The 18,155-nt window shown below is 40.5% G+C and overlaps 1 protein-coding gene across 4 annotated transcripts in view; it reads left to right on the plus strand.

Moving 5' to 3' along the window:
- Positions 1-18,155, plus strand: part of LOC106880926 (mitogen-activated protein kinase kinase kinase 7-like) — a 427,548-nt gene that overhangs the window by 48,192 nt on the left and 361,201 nt on the right. For all 4 annotated transcript variants that reach the window (XM_089338807.1, XM_089338806.1, XM_089338808.1 and 1 more), the window contains exons 3-5: positions 519-564; positions 10,595-10,733; positions 15,396-15,520. In XM_089338807.1, the coding sequence (XP_089194933.1) occupies positions 519-564; positions 10,595-10,733; positions 15,396-15,520 (310 nt within the window). The remainder of the gene's footprint in view (positions 1-518; positions 565-10,594; positions 10,734-15,395; positions 15,521-18,155) is intronic.

The following is an 18,155-nucleotide window of genomic DNA, read 5'->3' on the forward strand; positions in this document are numbered from 1 at the left end:
GTATTAATTTATCTGTAATTTATTAAAACTGTAAAGCAATCTTTACAAACTGTTGTGAAGATTTTTGTATTTTTAGCTTCAATAAATATTATATGACTCTACCTTTGGTATTCAATAACTATTTTTTCCACCTTGTTTTGCATCTATGTGCTTGTGTGTCTTAATATATCTATGTGTATATATTATATATATATATATATAAATGTGTGCATGTACAAATGTATATATAAATACATGTGCATATATTCATGTGTACACACACATACTCAGACATACTCACATATACATGTATACACACATACATATGTACAAGCCTGTTGTATATATATATGTGTGTGTATATGTTTATCTGTGTTTGTTCTCCCCACCACTGCTTGACAACTAATGTTGGTGTGTTTACGTCCCTGTAACGTAGCGGTTTGGCAAAACACACTCTCACAACTATTTATTTATTATTGCATTGTACCCATGTGAGAAATCAATATTTTAAAGTTGAAAATATTTTGGATTCGTTCTAGGTATGTTTGGTGATGGAATATGCAGAAGGTGGCTCCCTCTACAATGGTAAGCTATGTTTTTTTTTCTTAATTCAATATATTGTTTTCTTTTATTTCATCGGCATAGAATTATTGTTAACTGTAAAAGTTGTGTGTCACATGACATGATTAATGTGTGACATAACCTGATAATGTTTTGATGTTTTGTCTCATCAGTGGTGAAGTTAAATCCATCACTGCTGTTACAGCAGCTTCCTTAGGCAAGACACTTAACTCTACTTTCTCTAATCTGCCTATCTGAAGTTGGGTATTTGTTCCACTTTTTTCCCCTTCTGTAATGGAATGACATTGGATTCGAGGTTGACTTTTGATAATCGATGAACAAAGCTCGTTATCAATTTGCTTTAGTTACAGTAGCTTCCTTAGGCAAGACACTTAACCATATTTTCTCGACAATCTACCTATCTGGATGTCAAGTATTCTTTCCACTTTTTCTCTTCTTTAATGGAAAGACAATGAGTTGAAGGTTGATGGTTGATGAAGAAAGTTCATTATTAGTTTGCTTCAGTTTAATTTTAAGTTCAAATCTAGATCTCAAAGATGTGTTAAGATCCAAGCTCAATGGTGACCTGCACTCTTTCTATATTTCCTATATTATAGAGGTTCCTCAACGCTAATAGTGATGCTCTTCAAATTTTCTATTCTTATGTATAACAGCACAATAGCACCAGCGTGATCGTTATCAACGTCGCCTTCCTGGCACTTGTGCCAGTGGCACGTGAAAAGACATTCGAGCGAGATCGTTGCCAGTGCTGATGGACTGGCTCCTGTGCAGGTGACACGTAATACACCATTTTGAGCGTGGCCTTTGCCAGTAAGACATCCAAGCGAGATTGTTGCCAGTGCCCCTGGACTGGCCCTGTGCAGGTGGCATGTAAAATACACCATTCCGAGTGTGGCTGTTGCCAGTACCCGCCTGACTGGCCCTCGTGCCGGTGGCACGTAAAAGCACCCATTACACTCTTGAAGTGGTTGGCATTAGGAAGGGCATCCAGCTGTAGAAACTCTGCCAAATCAGATTGGAGCCTGGTGTCGCCTCCTGGTCCACCAGTCCTCAGTCAAATCGTCCAAGCCATGCTAGCATGGAAAGTGGACGTTAAACGATGATGACGATGATGATGATGATGATGATGAACATTGTAGTCACACAATTAAGAAAACTGTGAAACGCTACAGCAGTTAACTGTCAGCCTTACCTAACCCCCATCTTAAGACTTAAGGGCTTAGCTTTCTGCTTTTCCAATAACAACTCAAGCCAACAGCTGTATACAGACATGTTGGAGGAGATTCACAAAGTTTGGTAGGCAACCAAAGTATCTGAGAACATCCCACACAAGTTCCTTGATTACATTATCAGTAGCTTTTGACAGATCCATAAATCCAACGGACAGATTCTGAAGTTGCTTCCTGCATTTCTCTCGAAACTACTTTGCAATAAAGATCTTGCTGTCTGTGCTTCTCTCCCTGCTGTTACTGTCCTATCACTCAACTGTAATATTTTCAGATATTGATTGATCCTTTACTTGTCCAATGTATTTCATAAGTTTGTCTGAGATGTTCATGCTTGTTTTCAAACTTTTAGTTGGCCTTGTTTGATATGTTAATTATGATGATGCTGATGATGATTTAATATCCCTTCTCCATGCTAGTATGAGTTGGATGGTTTGACTGGAGCTGGTAAGCTCGAGGGCTGCACCAGGCCTGAGTCATTTGTTTTGGCATGGTTTCTACGGCTGGGTGCCCTTCCTAACACCCTCTCTTTTACAAAGTGTACAGGGTGCTTTTATGTGGCACCGGCATGAGCACCTGTTATGTGGCACCAGCACTGTGCATTTTTAGAATTAAATATTATTAGGAATTGTTTAAAAAAAAAAAATTGCTAAAATATTTTATGTATTGTAGAAGTAAATCCAATTTATTGCACATAATTTTTAACGACAAAATCTTGTATGGATCTCAACCATGGGTCATATGGACTCCGGTTGAAAACTACAGTTTTATGCCAAGGTACGGTACCAAGGTATATCCACCAGAGTGGGCCTGCAAACTGCCTCTCAGACCTACAGTTGCTCTGAAATCTCCCAACAAGTTGAGCCAGTGCCACAATGCATTAAGTTAATTGTGGTCATGGAGAGGCCTGGTTTTTAATGTATATGTGGTGGATGTATACAGGCATGGATAACTCGTATACCAGACAGCTTCCAGCATTATGTCATGTCTCACATTGTGGCAGTGAGCTGTAAACAAGAGGACTGCGAGTAATACTGCAGTGGAGGCATCACATCACCCACATTACACAACTCTACTACCATGCATCCCCATGCATACACATACACACACGTGTGTGTGTATATATATATTTATATATGCATGTATTTATACATAAGCATAATAGACATAAATATAGACATGCATATATATATATATACACACACATGTACACACTTTATGTGTGTGTGTGTGTGTGTATATATATATATATATATATATATATATATATATATATATATATATATGTATACACACACACACACACACACATTTACATGTGTCTATGCATATACACACTTGTACATATGCATAAATACATACAGATATTACATGCTTGCATACAACTATAATCACACCCATGAGCACATGTACACTTTGTATACCTACATACACATGTACATGCATACACACACACACACACACACATATACACACACATAGACATGCTTACTAACAAACTTAATCACACACACACATACCCGTCCACCCACCCACCCACCCCCAAACACGAAAGACATTAATAAGTTATATAGACTTTAAGCAGTAAATTTTCAGTATACAAGTAAATAATGTACTATCAGCCGTTAAGAGAATAGTGTCAATTTTATCTCACAGGGGTGGGGGGTCTGGTGCCGGGTGGTGGGCGGCGGTCATGGTGATGCTGGGTGTGGGGTGGTGGTGGTGGGTGCCTGTACAACATGTCTGTTTTGAAAATATGATCAAAGAGATTTCAGCTATGACAATGGCTGGTCATGGCTGGAATACCCTTTGATCAGAGGTCTGTGTGATCAGTGGGGTTGCTGCCCTCTGGTGAAATAAACATCGACAACAACATCGTTACTTTTATCTAGTTTCACCTTCCACATCATCTTCACTGCCACCATCACCACCACCACCACCACCACTACTGCCTACACCACCGCCTTCAATTTCTTCACCTCGTTTACTTCCTCCACCACCTCCTTTTCTTCTTCACTGTCTTCTTAACCATCTTTGCCTCCTCCTACTCCTCCTCCTCCTTCTCTGCCTTCGCTTTCTTGTATACTTGTGTGTACCCTTGTCTTGACATTATGTGATTGTTGTAATGAAGAGCATGTGTTCGTTTTCAGTCTTTTGTAAAAAATATGTCTGGCCGTGAGGGAAATATTACCTTACTTGGAAATGAGTGATGGTTGGTGACAGGAAGGGCATCCAGCTGTAGAAAATCTGCCTCAGCAAATTACATCTGATCCATGGATGTATGGAAAAATGGGCATTAAAACAATGATAATGATTGCGAGGGGGTGCTGAAAAGTTCCAAGGGCCTGGAAAAACTGAAGGACTGCTCCAATAAGTGTGTGAACCTGAGAGTGAATATGTCAAATAAAATCATAATTAACTGATCCTCCTGTATTTTCTTTTACTCAAAGCCAGGAACTTTTTGTGTATGTGTGTGTGTGTGGAGACCCCCCTTCCATCATAAATGACCGAATGGGATTGCACCAAGAGGATTGCACCAAGTCTGGGCAAGGTTGTTTATGGAAGGCCAGCAGTCGCCCATGCATACCAGCCTCTCCTCTTCACACCACTGATGTTATCGAAAGGAAACGGCAAAGGACGATACAGCCTGGCACCAGTGATGTTGCAACTCATTTCTACAGCTGAGTTAACTGGAGCAACGTGAAATAAAGTGTCTTGCTCAAGAACACAACACGCAGCCCGGTCCAGGAATCGAACTCACAACCTCACGATCGTAAGCTCGATGCTCTATATATATATACATATATATATACACACATACACACACACACACACACACACACACACACACACACACATGCATGCACGCGCGAACTAACGAGTAGACAAATGAAAGAAAAGAGCACTCAACACATTTAGTAGTGTTTCCATGGTATTATTTAAAACAGCTTGATTGGCTCCAAGCTACTTAAAGTCTCACAGGCCTCTAACAGAAGTCTGTTTCTTACAGGCTTTAGATTACCAAATACATAGAGAGGTTGTGGACAGTTTCTGTTTATCAAATTCCTTTCGTATAACATTGATCAATGTAAGGTTTCAGAAGAAGACACCTGCTGAAAGTACAATGGCAGTGGAATCAAGCCTTGAATTTTATCTTTAGAAAGCAGACTCTTCAACCACATTGCTATCTATAGAGAGAAAAGGGTATATTTTTTTTTTTATAAAAATCCCCCTATAAATATATGAATAAATAGCAAAATGCAAAATTACCTTAAGCAATCACGAGATCTCTGCATTCCATAAGTGAACAACAATAACCACAAGCCATTGAAATTAGTTATTCAAAGAAGCAGTAGAAGAAACTTATAAAACAGCAAGTCTTCTTTGCTCTGAATAAGTAATGACTGGAATCAATTTACTGAGTTTGGTTGTCAAGTTAAAGACAACCAAATCATTTGAGAATGGCGTGACTTTTTTTTGTTTTTTGCTTTTGACAAAAATTGCAAAGACAATACAGTTGAGACAATATTCAAAGCAGGGGAATGAAGACTCATAAGGCTCACCAGTAAGAATGAAGTTTGTGGGTTGATGTAAGTAGGTAGGGTGCTGGGCTCTTGATCAAGAAGTTGTGGGTTCAATTCCTGAACTGGGCAGTATATTGTGTCCTTGATTAAGCCACATCACTTTGCACTGCTCTAGTCTAATCAAGTTTATAAATAGCCTCTCTCTCTCTCTCTGTGCATGCATGTATGTGGTAAATTTTTGGAAGCTTGGTTAGAGGGAGAATAAAGAGAAAGAAAGACAAGAAGACAAAAAGGGCAGGAAACAAAGAAAGTGAAAAGAAAAAAATTCAGGTGAAGGTGCATGGCTTAGTGGTTAGGGTGTTGGACTCATGAGTGTAAGATTGTGGTTTCGATTCCTGGACTGGACAATGCATTGTATTTTTGATCAAAACATCATTTCAAGTTGTTCCAGTCTACTCAGCTGGTAAAAAGGAATAATTCTGTGAGGGATTGGTGTCCTGTCCAGTCTGCTCAGCTGAAAATGAGTATCAACCTAGTGCTGATGCAGCCCTCTCACCCTTTGGCTGTCACATTCTTGATGTTCCCCTGGGTCAGAATGTGGAGGTGCATGGCTTAGTGGTTAGGGTGTTGGACTCCTGATCGTGAGATGGTGGTTTCGATTCCTGGACTAGGTAACACGTTGTGTTCTTGAGCAAGACACTTCATTTCATGTTGCTCCAGTCCCCTCAGCTGGCTAAATTGCGTAATCCTGTGATGGACCAGTGTCCCGTCCAGGGTTGGGTGGGCGGGGAATATATACGTCATGAAATCAGGAAACCAGCCTTTTGTGAGTTGGTATGACTTGAGAAAATAACATTGCCCTTCCTTTACTCTTACCCTGGGTCAGAGTGGGAGGACAGAGTGGACACCTTTGTCTGCTTGTGATTACACACTCTTATGATCACACACTCTCACTCGCTCTCAGTCTTGATCACTCTGTCCTTCTCTCTCTCTTTGTCTTGCTCTCTCCATCAGCCTGAGATAACCATGTATCTTCTCTACAGCAAGACACCTGTTTCTGTTCTTTCTGTTATACCCCAATCTCTCATCACCTGGCATAAGTCCACCTCTTTCAGTCACCCCTGTCTTAAAAGATCTTTGCCTTGAAAGTTACTTGGTGACCTCACTGGTGCTGGTGCCATGTAAAAGCATCCAGTCAACTCTATAAGGGGGTGGTTGGCATTAGGAAGGGCATCCAACCGTAAAAACCATGCCAAAACAGACCTCACCGGTGTTGGTGCCACATAGAAAGCACTCAGTCCACTCTGTAAAGTGGTTGGCATAATGAAGGGCCTTCAGCCATAAAACCTATGCAAAACAGACAGTGAAACCTGGTGCAGTCTTCTGGTTTGCCAGCTACTGTCAAACTGTCCAACCCATGCTAGCATGGAAAATGGGCATTAAATGATACATATATATATATATATATATATATATATATATATGAGCCTGGTGTAGCCATCCGGTTGCACCAGTCCTCAGTCAAATCGTCCAACCCATGCTAGCATGGAAAGCGGACGTTAAACGATGATGATGATGATGATGATTTACACAGTACTTCCTGGAAAACCAATTTTTGCATGTTTTTTTTTCCCTTCTCACCTTGTCAAAATTCTGCTTATTTCTCCTCATTTCTATATTCCAGTCTCAGCGAGTTCCTGTGAACCGTTGTTATTTCTCATTTGCACCAATCTCTCTCTCTCAATTCGACTCGATTTATTACAACACATAAGATTTCTGCTTACATTTCCTCGTTGCCGAGCAACTGCTAGAAAACATTACAACAGAACTGATCACATTCACATTATATATATATATATATATAATAAATAAATATATATATATATATATATGTATATATATATATACATCTGATTTCATCAGATTGAGCTGTCTGCTGGATTGCCCACCAAAAAAACAAAATGAATTTCCAAAACACTTTTTTCTCTCCATCTTGTAATTTTCATTGGCTTTTGGAAGTATTTGGTGGAAAACAACAACCAAAAAATATATCTTTGAACTTTATATATTTTTCTTCTGTTTAGATTATTTTAATAATTATCAAAGTCACTCACCTTTGTTGATTTTGCTCTTGTTGTCTTTAAATGGTTTCTTTTCTTCTTCTCTCTTATTGGATCGGCTTGTGTGAGTTTACCTTTTTTAATGTTTATGTTGTGTGACATTTTGCCGGTCTAGCTTGTGTTTTTCTTTTTTCTTTTCTTTTTTTCTCTTTTCTGCTGTCATTGTTTCTTTGTTGCGTAGCATTTTTTTTTTTTTTGCTGCAGACAAAAAATTTTTTTTTTTTCATGTTCAGAAAGAAAATTCTATATCTCACATTTTAAAACATAATTTTTAAACACATCTGAGTTGGAGGACAAATATGAATATACACACACACACACTCACATATGCATGCACATGCACACACATACACACATATACATATATAAACATACATATATACATACACATTATAAGTATGCATATATATATACACATGTGTGCGCACACACATATATGTATACATACATATATACATGTATGTACATCTATACACTATATGTATGTATACACACACACACACATATGCACACACATACATCTATACATTATATATTTATATATATATGCACACTTACATCTACATTCACATATGCACACATACATATATGTACATGTATACATATGTATATATACATACGTGTGTGTGTGTGTGTGTATATATATATATATATATATATATATATATGAATGAAAAAATGCCAATAACAGAATTTAAGATGAAATAAAAAATCCTCAACAAATGCACAAACAGTAAAAGTGAAATGTTAAATAGATATACATGTGTCAAAATTTATCAAAAGTAAAGTAGTTTGATGTCTGAGACAATTATAATAATATAATGACAGAAGCGAATTAAGAGAGAAGCAAAAAAATGAAATATTAAATCAAAATTATAACCAGAGTTGAAATAATTTCTTTTGTATTGAAAAATATAATACTTCACTGCTTTTCAATAACCATGGTAACCAAAAGTATATTTTATTACAAAAAGCACTGATGGATAGAAAACAAAATACTGGCAGACATTTGTCTTCATATGTCTGTGTGCTGCCTTTCTGCTTAGCCATCTTACCTTACCCACAAACTTGGTTATCTACCTATCTGCCAACCTACCTGTCTACCTAGCTATGTACCTACCTACCTACCTACCTAGTTGGCTCCCTCTGTCCCCTCTCCCTCCCTTGGCTCCATCACTCCCCCTCCGTCACCCCCCTCCGTCACCCCCCTCCGTCACCCCCTCCGTCACCCCCTTCGTCACCCCTCCGTCACCCCCTCTCTGTCACCTTCCCCCCGTCACCCTCCCCCTCCGTCACCCTCCCCCTCCGTCACCCCCCCTCCGTCACCCCCCCCCCCTCCGTCACCCTCCCCCTCCGTCACCCCCTCTGTCACTCCCCCTCCTTCACTCTCTCCCCCTCTGTCACTCTGTCAATCTGTCCCTCCCTACCTACTTATCTGCCTATCCACCAATCTACTTACCTACTTAGCTACTTGGCCAACTTTCTACCCACTTGCCTACCTACCTACCTACCTACCTACCTGCCTACCTAGTTGGCTCCCTTTGTCTCCTCCTCCTCCCTCCCCTTCATCTCTCCCCTTCTGTCACTCCCTCCTCTTCTGTCATTCCCTAACCTTCCATCACTCCCTCCCTGTCTACTTATCTGCCTACATATGTATGTACCTACCTACCTATCTACCTACCTAATTTGCTGGCTACTTGGCTAACTTTCTGCCCACCTGCCTGCCTACCTACCTACCTACCTGCCTGCCTACCTGCCTACCTACCTACCTACCTACCTACCTACCTACCTACCTGCCTACCTACCTACCGACATAGCTAGTTGCCTAGCTACCTCCCTCCCTCCTTGACTCCTCACCCTCACATGCCTACCTTCCCAGCTACCTACTCCAGAACATGTGATTTCCTAACTCTCTCCTGATGTGAGTCTCCTTCCTGAATTGCTACTTAAGTGGTCTTGTCAGAGCCAGTGCAAGGACTAGCTGGCAGCCTCTCCCACAGTGCCAAGAAGTTGTTGTGGTGGGTGGGATGGTCTCCCATCATGGATGAGGTGGGCAGCAGGGTTGTCGTTAGAGCATTGAAGGCAGTTTTATTGAATAACGCATTTGTTTCTTGTATCTAACCTAAACTCTATTTCCCCATCACTGCTTCATGCTACTATGATGTTGCTTATGCTGGTGGCCCTTTGCGTCCAGTAACAGCTTTGCAGTTTGTCAAACGACAATTGATAAAATGACTGTTTGAATGAACCAAGTGCTGTAGTCAATATTATTGACTGAAGCATCGAAGCCAGGCTCTTCAGCTGACTGCATTCCAGTCACTGAAACCAGCCGAAGAATAAGCAGCAAATATTTATATGCATGAACGTGCCATGGCTATAAAATTTAACAGAAAGGTCAAAAGTCTGCAAAAAAAAAAACAACAAAAAACAAATATACAAATGCTGTGATTCAGTCACTGTGATTTACTAATTCTCTTTTTACTATTGCAATGATGACCACGACTACTACTGCTACTACTCCCCCGCTTCTGTTGCTGCTAATAGTACCATCAGCACAACCGTAACTAGTACTATTATTATTATTATTACTACTACTGCTACTACTACAACAGCTTGTACCACCACTACCACCACCACCACCACCACCACTACAACCACTGCTAACTACCTCTACTACAACCACTGCTAACTACCTCTACTACAACCACTGCTACTACTACCTCTACTACAACCACTGCTACTACTACCTCTACTACAACCACTGCTAACTACCTCTACTACAACCACTGCTACTACTACCTCTACTACAACCACTGCTACTACTACCTCTACTACAACCACTGCTAACTACCTCTACTACAACCACTGCTACTACTACCTCCAAAACCACCAGCACCACCGCCGCTGCTAGTGCTACTATTACTACTACTTGCACCACCACCACCACCACCGACGCTGCTACTACTACTAGGCGTACCACCACCACCACCACCACCACCACCACCACCGCCACCACCACCACCGCCACTGCCGCTGCTACAACTATTAATCGTACCACCACTGCCACCACTGTTATTACTATTTTACTATTGGAATAATTTCAGTTATTTGTTTTTTTTTCTTTCTCGTTCTTATTTGTCTTTTTGTTCTCTTTTACTTTCAGTTCTTCACGGAGCTGGCCCGCAACCTGCATACACTGCAGCCCATGCTATCAGCTGGGCCCTGCAGTGTGCCAAAGGTGTGGAATATCTGCACAATATGAAACCGAAAGCTCTCATTCATAGAGATCTCAAACCACCCAAGTAAATAACACTTTATATCTTTATTTTCACACTCTTTTTACTTCATTTGCTTGTTTCAGTCATTGGATTGCGGCCATGCTGGGGCACTGCCTCAAAGGATTTTAGTCAAACAAGTCGTGTCTTTTGTGTCTGTGTGTATGTTATCTTCATTTAATGTCTGCCTTCCTTGCTAGCATGGGCTGGACGGTTTGACAGGGGCTGGGCAAGCAGAAGACTGCACCAGACTTCTGTCTCTGTTTTGGCCTTCCTAACACCAACCACCAAGCAGAGTGGATTGGGTGCTTTTTATGTTGGACAAGCATAGGCAAGGTTAGTTTTGGCAAGGATTTTACAGTTGGCTGCCCTTCTGAATGCCAACCACTTTACAGATGTGGACTGGATGCTTTTTATATGACACCAGCACTGGCAGGGTCACCAAGTCACTTGCAAGACAAAAATACCTTTGTATCATCATCATCATTTAACATCCATTGTCTCCATGCTGGCATGGGTCGGATGGTTTGACCAGGGCTGGCAAGCTGAGGGGTTGCACCAGACTCCAGTCTGATTTAGTACTGTTTCTACGGTTGGAGCCCTTCCTAACACCAACCACTCTGAGAGTGTGATGGTTGCTTTTACATGTTACTGGCACAGGTGCCAGTTGCATGACACCAGTATCTGCCACGATTACAATTTCACTTGGCTTGATGGGTCTTCTACCCAAGCATGGCATATTGCATATTGGTATATTTACATCATCATCATTTACATCCTTAATATGTGCTGGCATGGCTCGGACAGTGTCCACTGTGACAGGATCTGACAGGTGAGAGGGCTGTGCCTAGCTTTGTTGTTTGCTTTGGCATAGAGTCTATAACTGAATGCCATTCTTAACACCAACCACTTTGCAGAGTGTGTTTGGTGGGTTTTTTTTTTATGGGTGAGATCTTCAATATTGTATGGGAGTGAGACATTGTCTGAGGGAAAGTAAAATGGCAATTTTGGGAAGGACTGAGAGAGAGCTATGGTGAGAGCAATGTGTGGTGTGAAACTGTTGGATAAAAGGAGGGCTGAGGACTGGATGGGGATGATGGGGTTGGAGGAATCGGTGGAATAACTGACAAGGGCGAATGGAGTGGTATGGACATGTGTTGAGGAGGGATGAGGATCATGTTCTGAGGAGAGTGCTTGAGTTTAAAGTAAATGAAACACGAAAGTGAGGTCGACCAAAGAAAACATGGAGGGGACAGGTGGAGGAGGTGATTGGGAGTGCTGGCTTGAGGAGGGAGGATGCCCAAAACCGGGTGAGATGGTGGGATGGTGTGAGAGCAGTTGCTGTAAGACTGAGGTAGATCAAGCCACCCCTGTTAACGGGGACAAACCTGAATTTAAAATGTTGGGCATCATCATCATCATCACTTGTGAGATTGCCGTGTGTGTGTGTGTGTGTGTGTGTGTGTGTGTGTGTGTGATGAGCTTCCATACAGTTTCTGTCTGACAAATCTATCAACCCATGCCAGCATGGAACATTAATGTTAAATGATGATGATGATGATGATGATAGTTATATACTTGAGTTAAATTAGACTATATTTGCATCATGCAGAAACAAATATGTGTATACACACACACACACATGTATACAGATGCCACTACATATGCCCACACGTGTATGTATACAGACACAGCTACACACACATGCAGGTAAATGAATGCACATATGCGTTTATGCAAATAGATATTGATTTACACACACGTGCACACTCACTCCTTAATGCATGCTTGTATGTATATACTACTCACACAGACACCCACTCCTAAACATCCAAATACACTCACTCACTCACTCACTCACATACATACACTCACTCTCACACGCATGAATTCATGTTGATATACGTCCGTACACCCATTAATGCACATATATGCATACAAATGTTATTGAAAATATTGATTTCTCTTGACTAAGCATAGAATTTTTATAATTAACCCTTTTCGTGATTATATTTCTAATGAGCGGACAACCTGTGTGTTTCTACTAATGTTCAATTTAATGAAGATTTCAGAGGGATTTCATTAAATAATGTATAGCTATATTGTGTATATGCAATATATTATATAATGTCTTACTATATTATACATTGGTATACATATATATATATTATATTCTTATGTAATATAGTTATAGAATGTATAACTATATTATTTATTGGTATACATATGTATTATATATTGTTATATAATATAGTTATATGATGTATGACTATGTTATATATTGATATGGTAGAGGTACATGGCTTAGTGGTTAGAGCGTTGGACTCATGAATGATTGTAAGATCGTGGTTTTGATTCCTGGACTGGGCGATGCATTGTGTTCATGTTACCGCAGTCCATTCAGCTGGTAAAAAGGACTGATCCTGCAACAGATTAGCATCCCGTCCAAGGGGAAAATATTTGCACCATGGGAACCAGGAAACTGGCTCTACATACATAAACCTTAGCAACTCCACGTATGATACCTGGTAACCCTTGCAGATAACTGTTGGCAATCATTTAGTGCATGCTTTTGAAAAAGCTGCATTATTTATGGGATGACTCAATGTTTATGAGTATGTGGACACACTTTACAAGAGATTTACATGTGTTTTGGTCATGTAGATGGACCAGTAGTAAGGATAGAATATGAACCAGTGTCCTTTCAAATGGCAGTGAAACACCAGGATGATTCCACTAATATTCCACTTAAATTTAATTCTTGTAATTTCTATTCAACCCCTCCCCACCACCACTAATTCCTCTGCTTTCTTGTGCAGTTCACCTTCTCTTTTCACCAAATGCACATTTTAATATTCATTGATGCACATTATTTCAATTTTGAGTGATGAAGGTTTCAATTTTGATCGATGCACGTATGAATTTTGAATGATGCACATTAGAATGTTCACTGTTGCACATTCAAACATGATATTTCCACCAATGGACATTTCAAAAATTTATTGATGTGCGTTTCAATTTTCATCGAGGTGCATTTTTTTTTTTTTCAATTTTGACCAATGCACATATTTGGGTTTTCTCTCAATGCACATTTCAGTTTTCACAAATGCAAAATTCTAATTCACTGCTTCTTCATCATTATCATCATCATTTAACGACTGTATGCCGATCACTTAAAGTGGAGAGAAGTTGTAGAAGAGGGGGAGCCAGGAAGACATGGGACGAAGTATTTAAGGCCAATCTCAAAACGCTGAACCTTATGAAAGATGACAGGGGATATGTGGTGCATTGCTGTACTTGAGAAGACCCACATACCACAACGGAATTGAAATCCTGAAACCAAGGTGCCCTGTAAAAAAGCAGTGGTGCTGGTGCCACATAAAAAGCACTTGTGCTGGTGCATGTAAAAAGCACTGGTGCCACATTAAAAACTGCTTGTGACGGTGCCACGTAAAAAGCACTGGTGATGGTGCCACATAAAAAGCAACGGTGATGGTGCCATGTAAAAAGCAGTGGTGATGGTGCCACATAAAAAGCAGTGGTGATGGTGCCATGTAAAGAGCACTGGTGATGGTGGCACATAAAAAGCACTGGTGATGGTGTGCCATGGGTGTACCCTTATGGCACAAAAAGTTATAGAAAGAGAGAACGGAGATGGTTGGGTGGGTGGGTTTTTGAGAGTGTGACAGAAAGGTGACCAACAATTGGAGATGGGGATAGAAGGTGGCTGCAGTGAACGGTGAACATGGATGAATGTATGGTCAGTGGTGAATATGAGTTTGGGAGTGAGGTGAAGGAAAATAGGAGTGGGTCAAGGAAGAGGAGGAGGAGGTGATAGGTAGCAATACTTAAAAAGAGGGAGGTAGAGAGCAACAAGATAATTCTTTTACCTTTTACTTGTTTTGACCATTGAACTGTGGCCATGTTGGAGCATTGCCTTGAAAGTATTTAGTCAAACAAAATGACCAGAGTACATATGCTTTTTTTTTAAAGATGTATTTTATCAGTTCGCTTTTGCTTAACCACTAAGTCATGTGAATGTAAACTAAGCAACTCTGGTTGTCAAGTGGTGAGAAGAAAGATGACATCTTCATCATTATCAACATCATTTTATGCTGGCATGGGTTGGACGGTTTGACAGGAGCCTGCACCAGGCAGGAGCCTGCACCAGGCAGGAGCCTGCACCAGGCAGGAGCCTGCACCAGGCTTCACTGCCTGTTTTGGCAGGGTTTTCATTGCTGGATACCTTTCCTAACACCAACCAAAACATACACACACACGTGCGCGCGTGCACACACACACACACACACACACACACACACTCACTCACTCACTCACTCACTCTCTTTCTCTCTCTCTCTCTCTCCCTCCCTCCCTCTCTCTCTTTCTCTCTCTCTCTCTCTCTTCCACACAGTTTCTGTTTATGAAATTCTCTCACAAGGCATTGGTTGGCCCAAGACTATAATAAAACTCACTCGCCTGAGGTGCTGCAGAGTGGCATTGAACCAGAAACTACATGGCTGCAAAATGAGCTTCTTAACCACACAGCCATATCTGCAAAGGAATAATTACTGAATTCTTGTACCCTTTTTTCAATCCTTAATTCTATATTTTACTTTATGCAAGTACAATGTAGCTCTTACATAATTGCCCTCTGACGAGAAGACATTTTCCAAATTTCTTTTGCAGTTTGCTGTTGATAATGGGTGGAAAAGTATTGAAGATTTGTGACTTTGGTACTGCTTGTGACATTCAGACGCATATGACTAACAATAAAGGTAGTGCTGCATGGATGGCACCTGAAGTTTTTGAAGGTAAAGAAAACTCCTTTTTTTATCTTTTACTTGTTTCAGTCATTGGACTGTGGCCATGCTGGGGCAAAACCTTGAAGGGTTTTTTGTTGAATGAATAGACCCCAGTAGTTTTTTTTTTTTGTTTTAAAGTCTGGTATTTCTATTCGTCTCTTTTTCCCAGACTGTTCAGTTATGGGGATGTAAACAAACCAATACTGATTGTCAAGCGATGGTGGTGGTGGTGGTGGGGAGACAAAAGCACACACAAACACTTATAAATGGCAGACTGCCACTGAGTTTTCACCTATGTACGTCCATCCATCCATCCATACATATAAGTAGATAATAGGCTTCTTTTAGTTTCCATCTACTAAATCTACTTACGAGGCTTAGTTGAAGATATTCGTCCAAGGTACCTCACAGTGGGACTGAACCCAGAACCATGTACTTAGAAAGCAAATGTCTTAACTACACAGCCACATTTGCACCAAAATTGATATGAATACAATGTATTTTTAATATTTGTTTTTGGCGATATGCTGTGCTTGAGAAGACCCATGAAATTAAGTGAAATTGTCATCATGGCTGATGCCCTTATCACATAACTGGCACGTAAAAAGGACCCTTCGAACATGGGCAATGATAAGTGACTGAGACCTTTGGCAATATGCTATGCTTGAGAAGACCTGTTAAGCCAAGCAAAATCGTAGTCATGGCCTGTGATGCTGGCATCACATAATTAGCACCCATGCCAGTGGCATGTAAAAAGCATCCATTACACTCTTGGAGTGGTTAGCATTAGAAAGGGCATTGAACTGTAGAAACCATGCCAAATCAGACTGGATCCTGGTGCAGCCCTCCAGCTTATCAGTCCTCAGTCAAACTGTCTAACCCATGCCAGCATGGAAAGCAGATGCTAAATAATAATGATGATGATAATGATCATGAACCTGATAGCTTGCATTAAGATGGTGAGCTGGCAGAATTGTTAGCATGCTGGGCAAAGTGCTTTTGTAGCATTCCATCTGTCCTTATATTGTGAGTTCAAATTCCTCCGTAGTTGACTTTATCTTTCATCCTTTCAGGGTTGATAGAATAAGTGTCAGTTGAGCACTGGGGTCGCTGTAATCTCTTTGTCCCCACCCCCTGATCTTACTGGCCTTGTGGTAAGATTCGAAACCAGAATTTATTGATTTACTAATCTAAAGGGTAAAGACACCCTTTGGTCATGAATGACCATGGGATTGCACCTAGAAAGTTCCCCTCCGGAGGCACAAGTCCAGGCAAGGTTGATTATGGAAGACCAGCAGTCGCCCATGCATACCAGCCTCCCTTTTCCATGCCACTGATATTGTCCAATGGAAAGGCAAAGGGGCCGATATAGCTTGGCACCAATGTCGTCACAACTCATTTCTACAGCTGAGTGAACTGTAGCAACATGAAAGAGTCTTACTCAAGAACACAACACGCAGCTCGGTCCGGGAATTGAACTCACTACCTCATGATTTTGAACCTGACGCCATGTGCCTTCTAACCTAATAGCTTGCATTAAGGCGGCAAGCTGATAGAATTGTTAGTATGCTGGGCAGAATGCTTGGTGGCATTTCGTCCTCTTTGTGTTCTGAGTTCAAATTCCACTCAGGTCGACTTTTTGAGGGATTGATAAAACAAGTACTAGTCAATTACTGAGGATGATGTAATGAACTTACTCCATCCCCCAAAGGTGCAGGCCTTGTGCCAAAATTTGAAACTGGTATTTATTTATTTACAAACCTCATAGTTAGCATTTCTGATATGTACCCAATACAAATTGATCATTGCAACAATTAAATGATTTCCTGCTGCTTTCCTTCTTCAATCTAAGTTCCAAGCATGACTATCACCCTTTTAAGTGGCTAGTAGTATTATTTTTCTTATGTTGTTCATTACTGTACTAATCAAAAAGTATTTACTGTAGTTGCTTGCTGTCCTTAACTTTGATCACATTATATGCAAATTCACCAAAATTTACATAAAATAATGACGTCACTGTTGTGTAGCTGTTTAAAAACTGAATGCTGAATCTTCTTTTTATTGTTCCTTGTCATCGGTGACCCTTGATACTTGGTCAGCATTGTCAGTGATATAGGTAGTTCTATCATTTAGCAACGCCACCATAATTTTCACAAATAAAACATAATGATTTCCACTTGCTTGTATTTCCATTTGCATCTATGTAAAACTAATTATCCGTCCATTTTTCATCAGTGAACTATTTCTAAATCTAAACCTGACATAAGTAATATTGATGACGATATTCTGGTCTGTGGTTGGTCAGAAAAAAAAAGAGACTTCACAAGACATTATTTCTGTGTTTAATGATATTTTGCATGATGATGACATCACATTCAGTCACAAGATGTATATATTTTTGGTGTGCTTGTAGTTTCAGATTCAGATCAACTACTTGGGACCTTGGGCAAGTGTCATCTGCTGTAGCCATGCGCTGTGACCAAATCCTTGTGAATGGATTCGGTAGATGGAAACTGAAAGAAGCCCACTGGCGCATGACTTAGTTGTTAGGGTGTTGCACTCCTTATCTAGCGAACATGATTTCAATTTCTAGACTGAGTGGTGCACTGTGTTTTTGAGCAAACCACTTCATCTCACGTTGCTG

This window comes from Octopus bimaculoides, chromosome 21, assembly GCF_046866305.1.
Source record: "Octopus bimaculoides isolate indiv1 chromosome 21, ASM4686630v1, whole genome shotgun sequence".
NCBI lineage: Eukaryota > Metazoa > Mollusca > Cephalopoda > Octopoda > Octopodidae > Octopus > Octopus bimaculoides.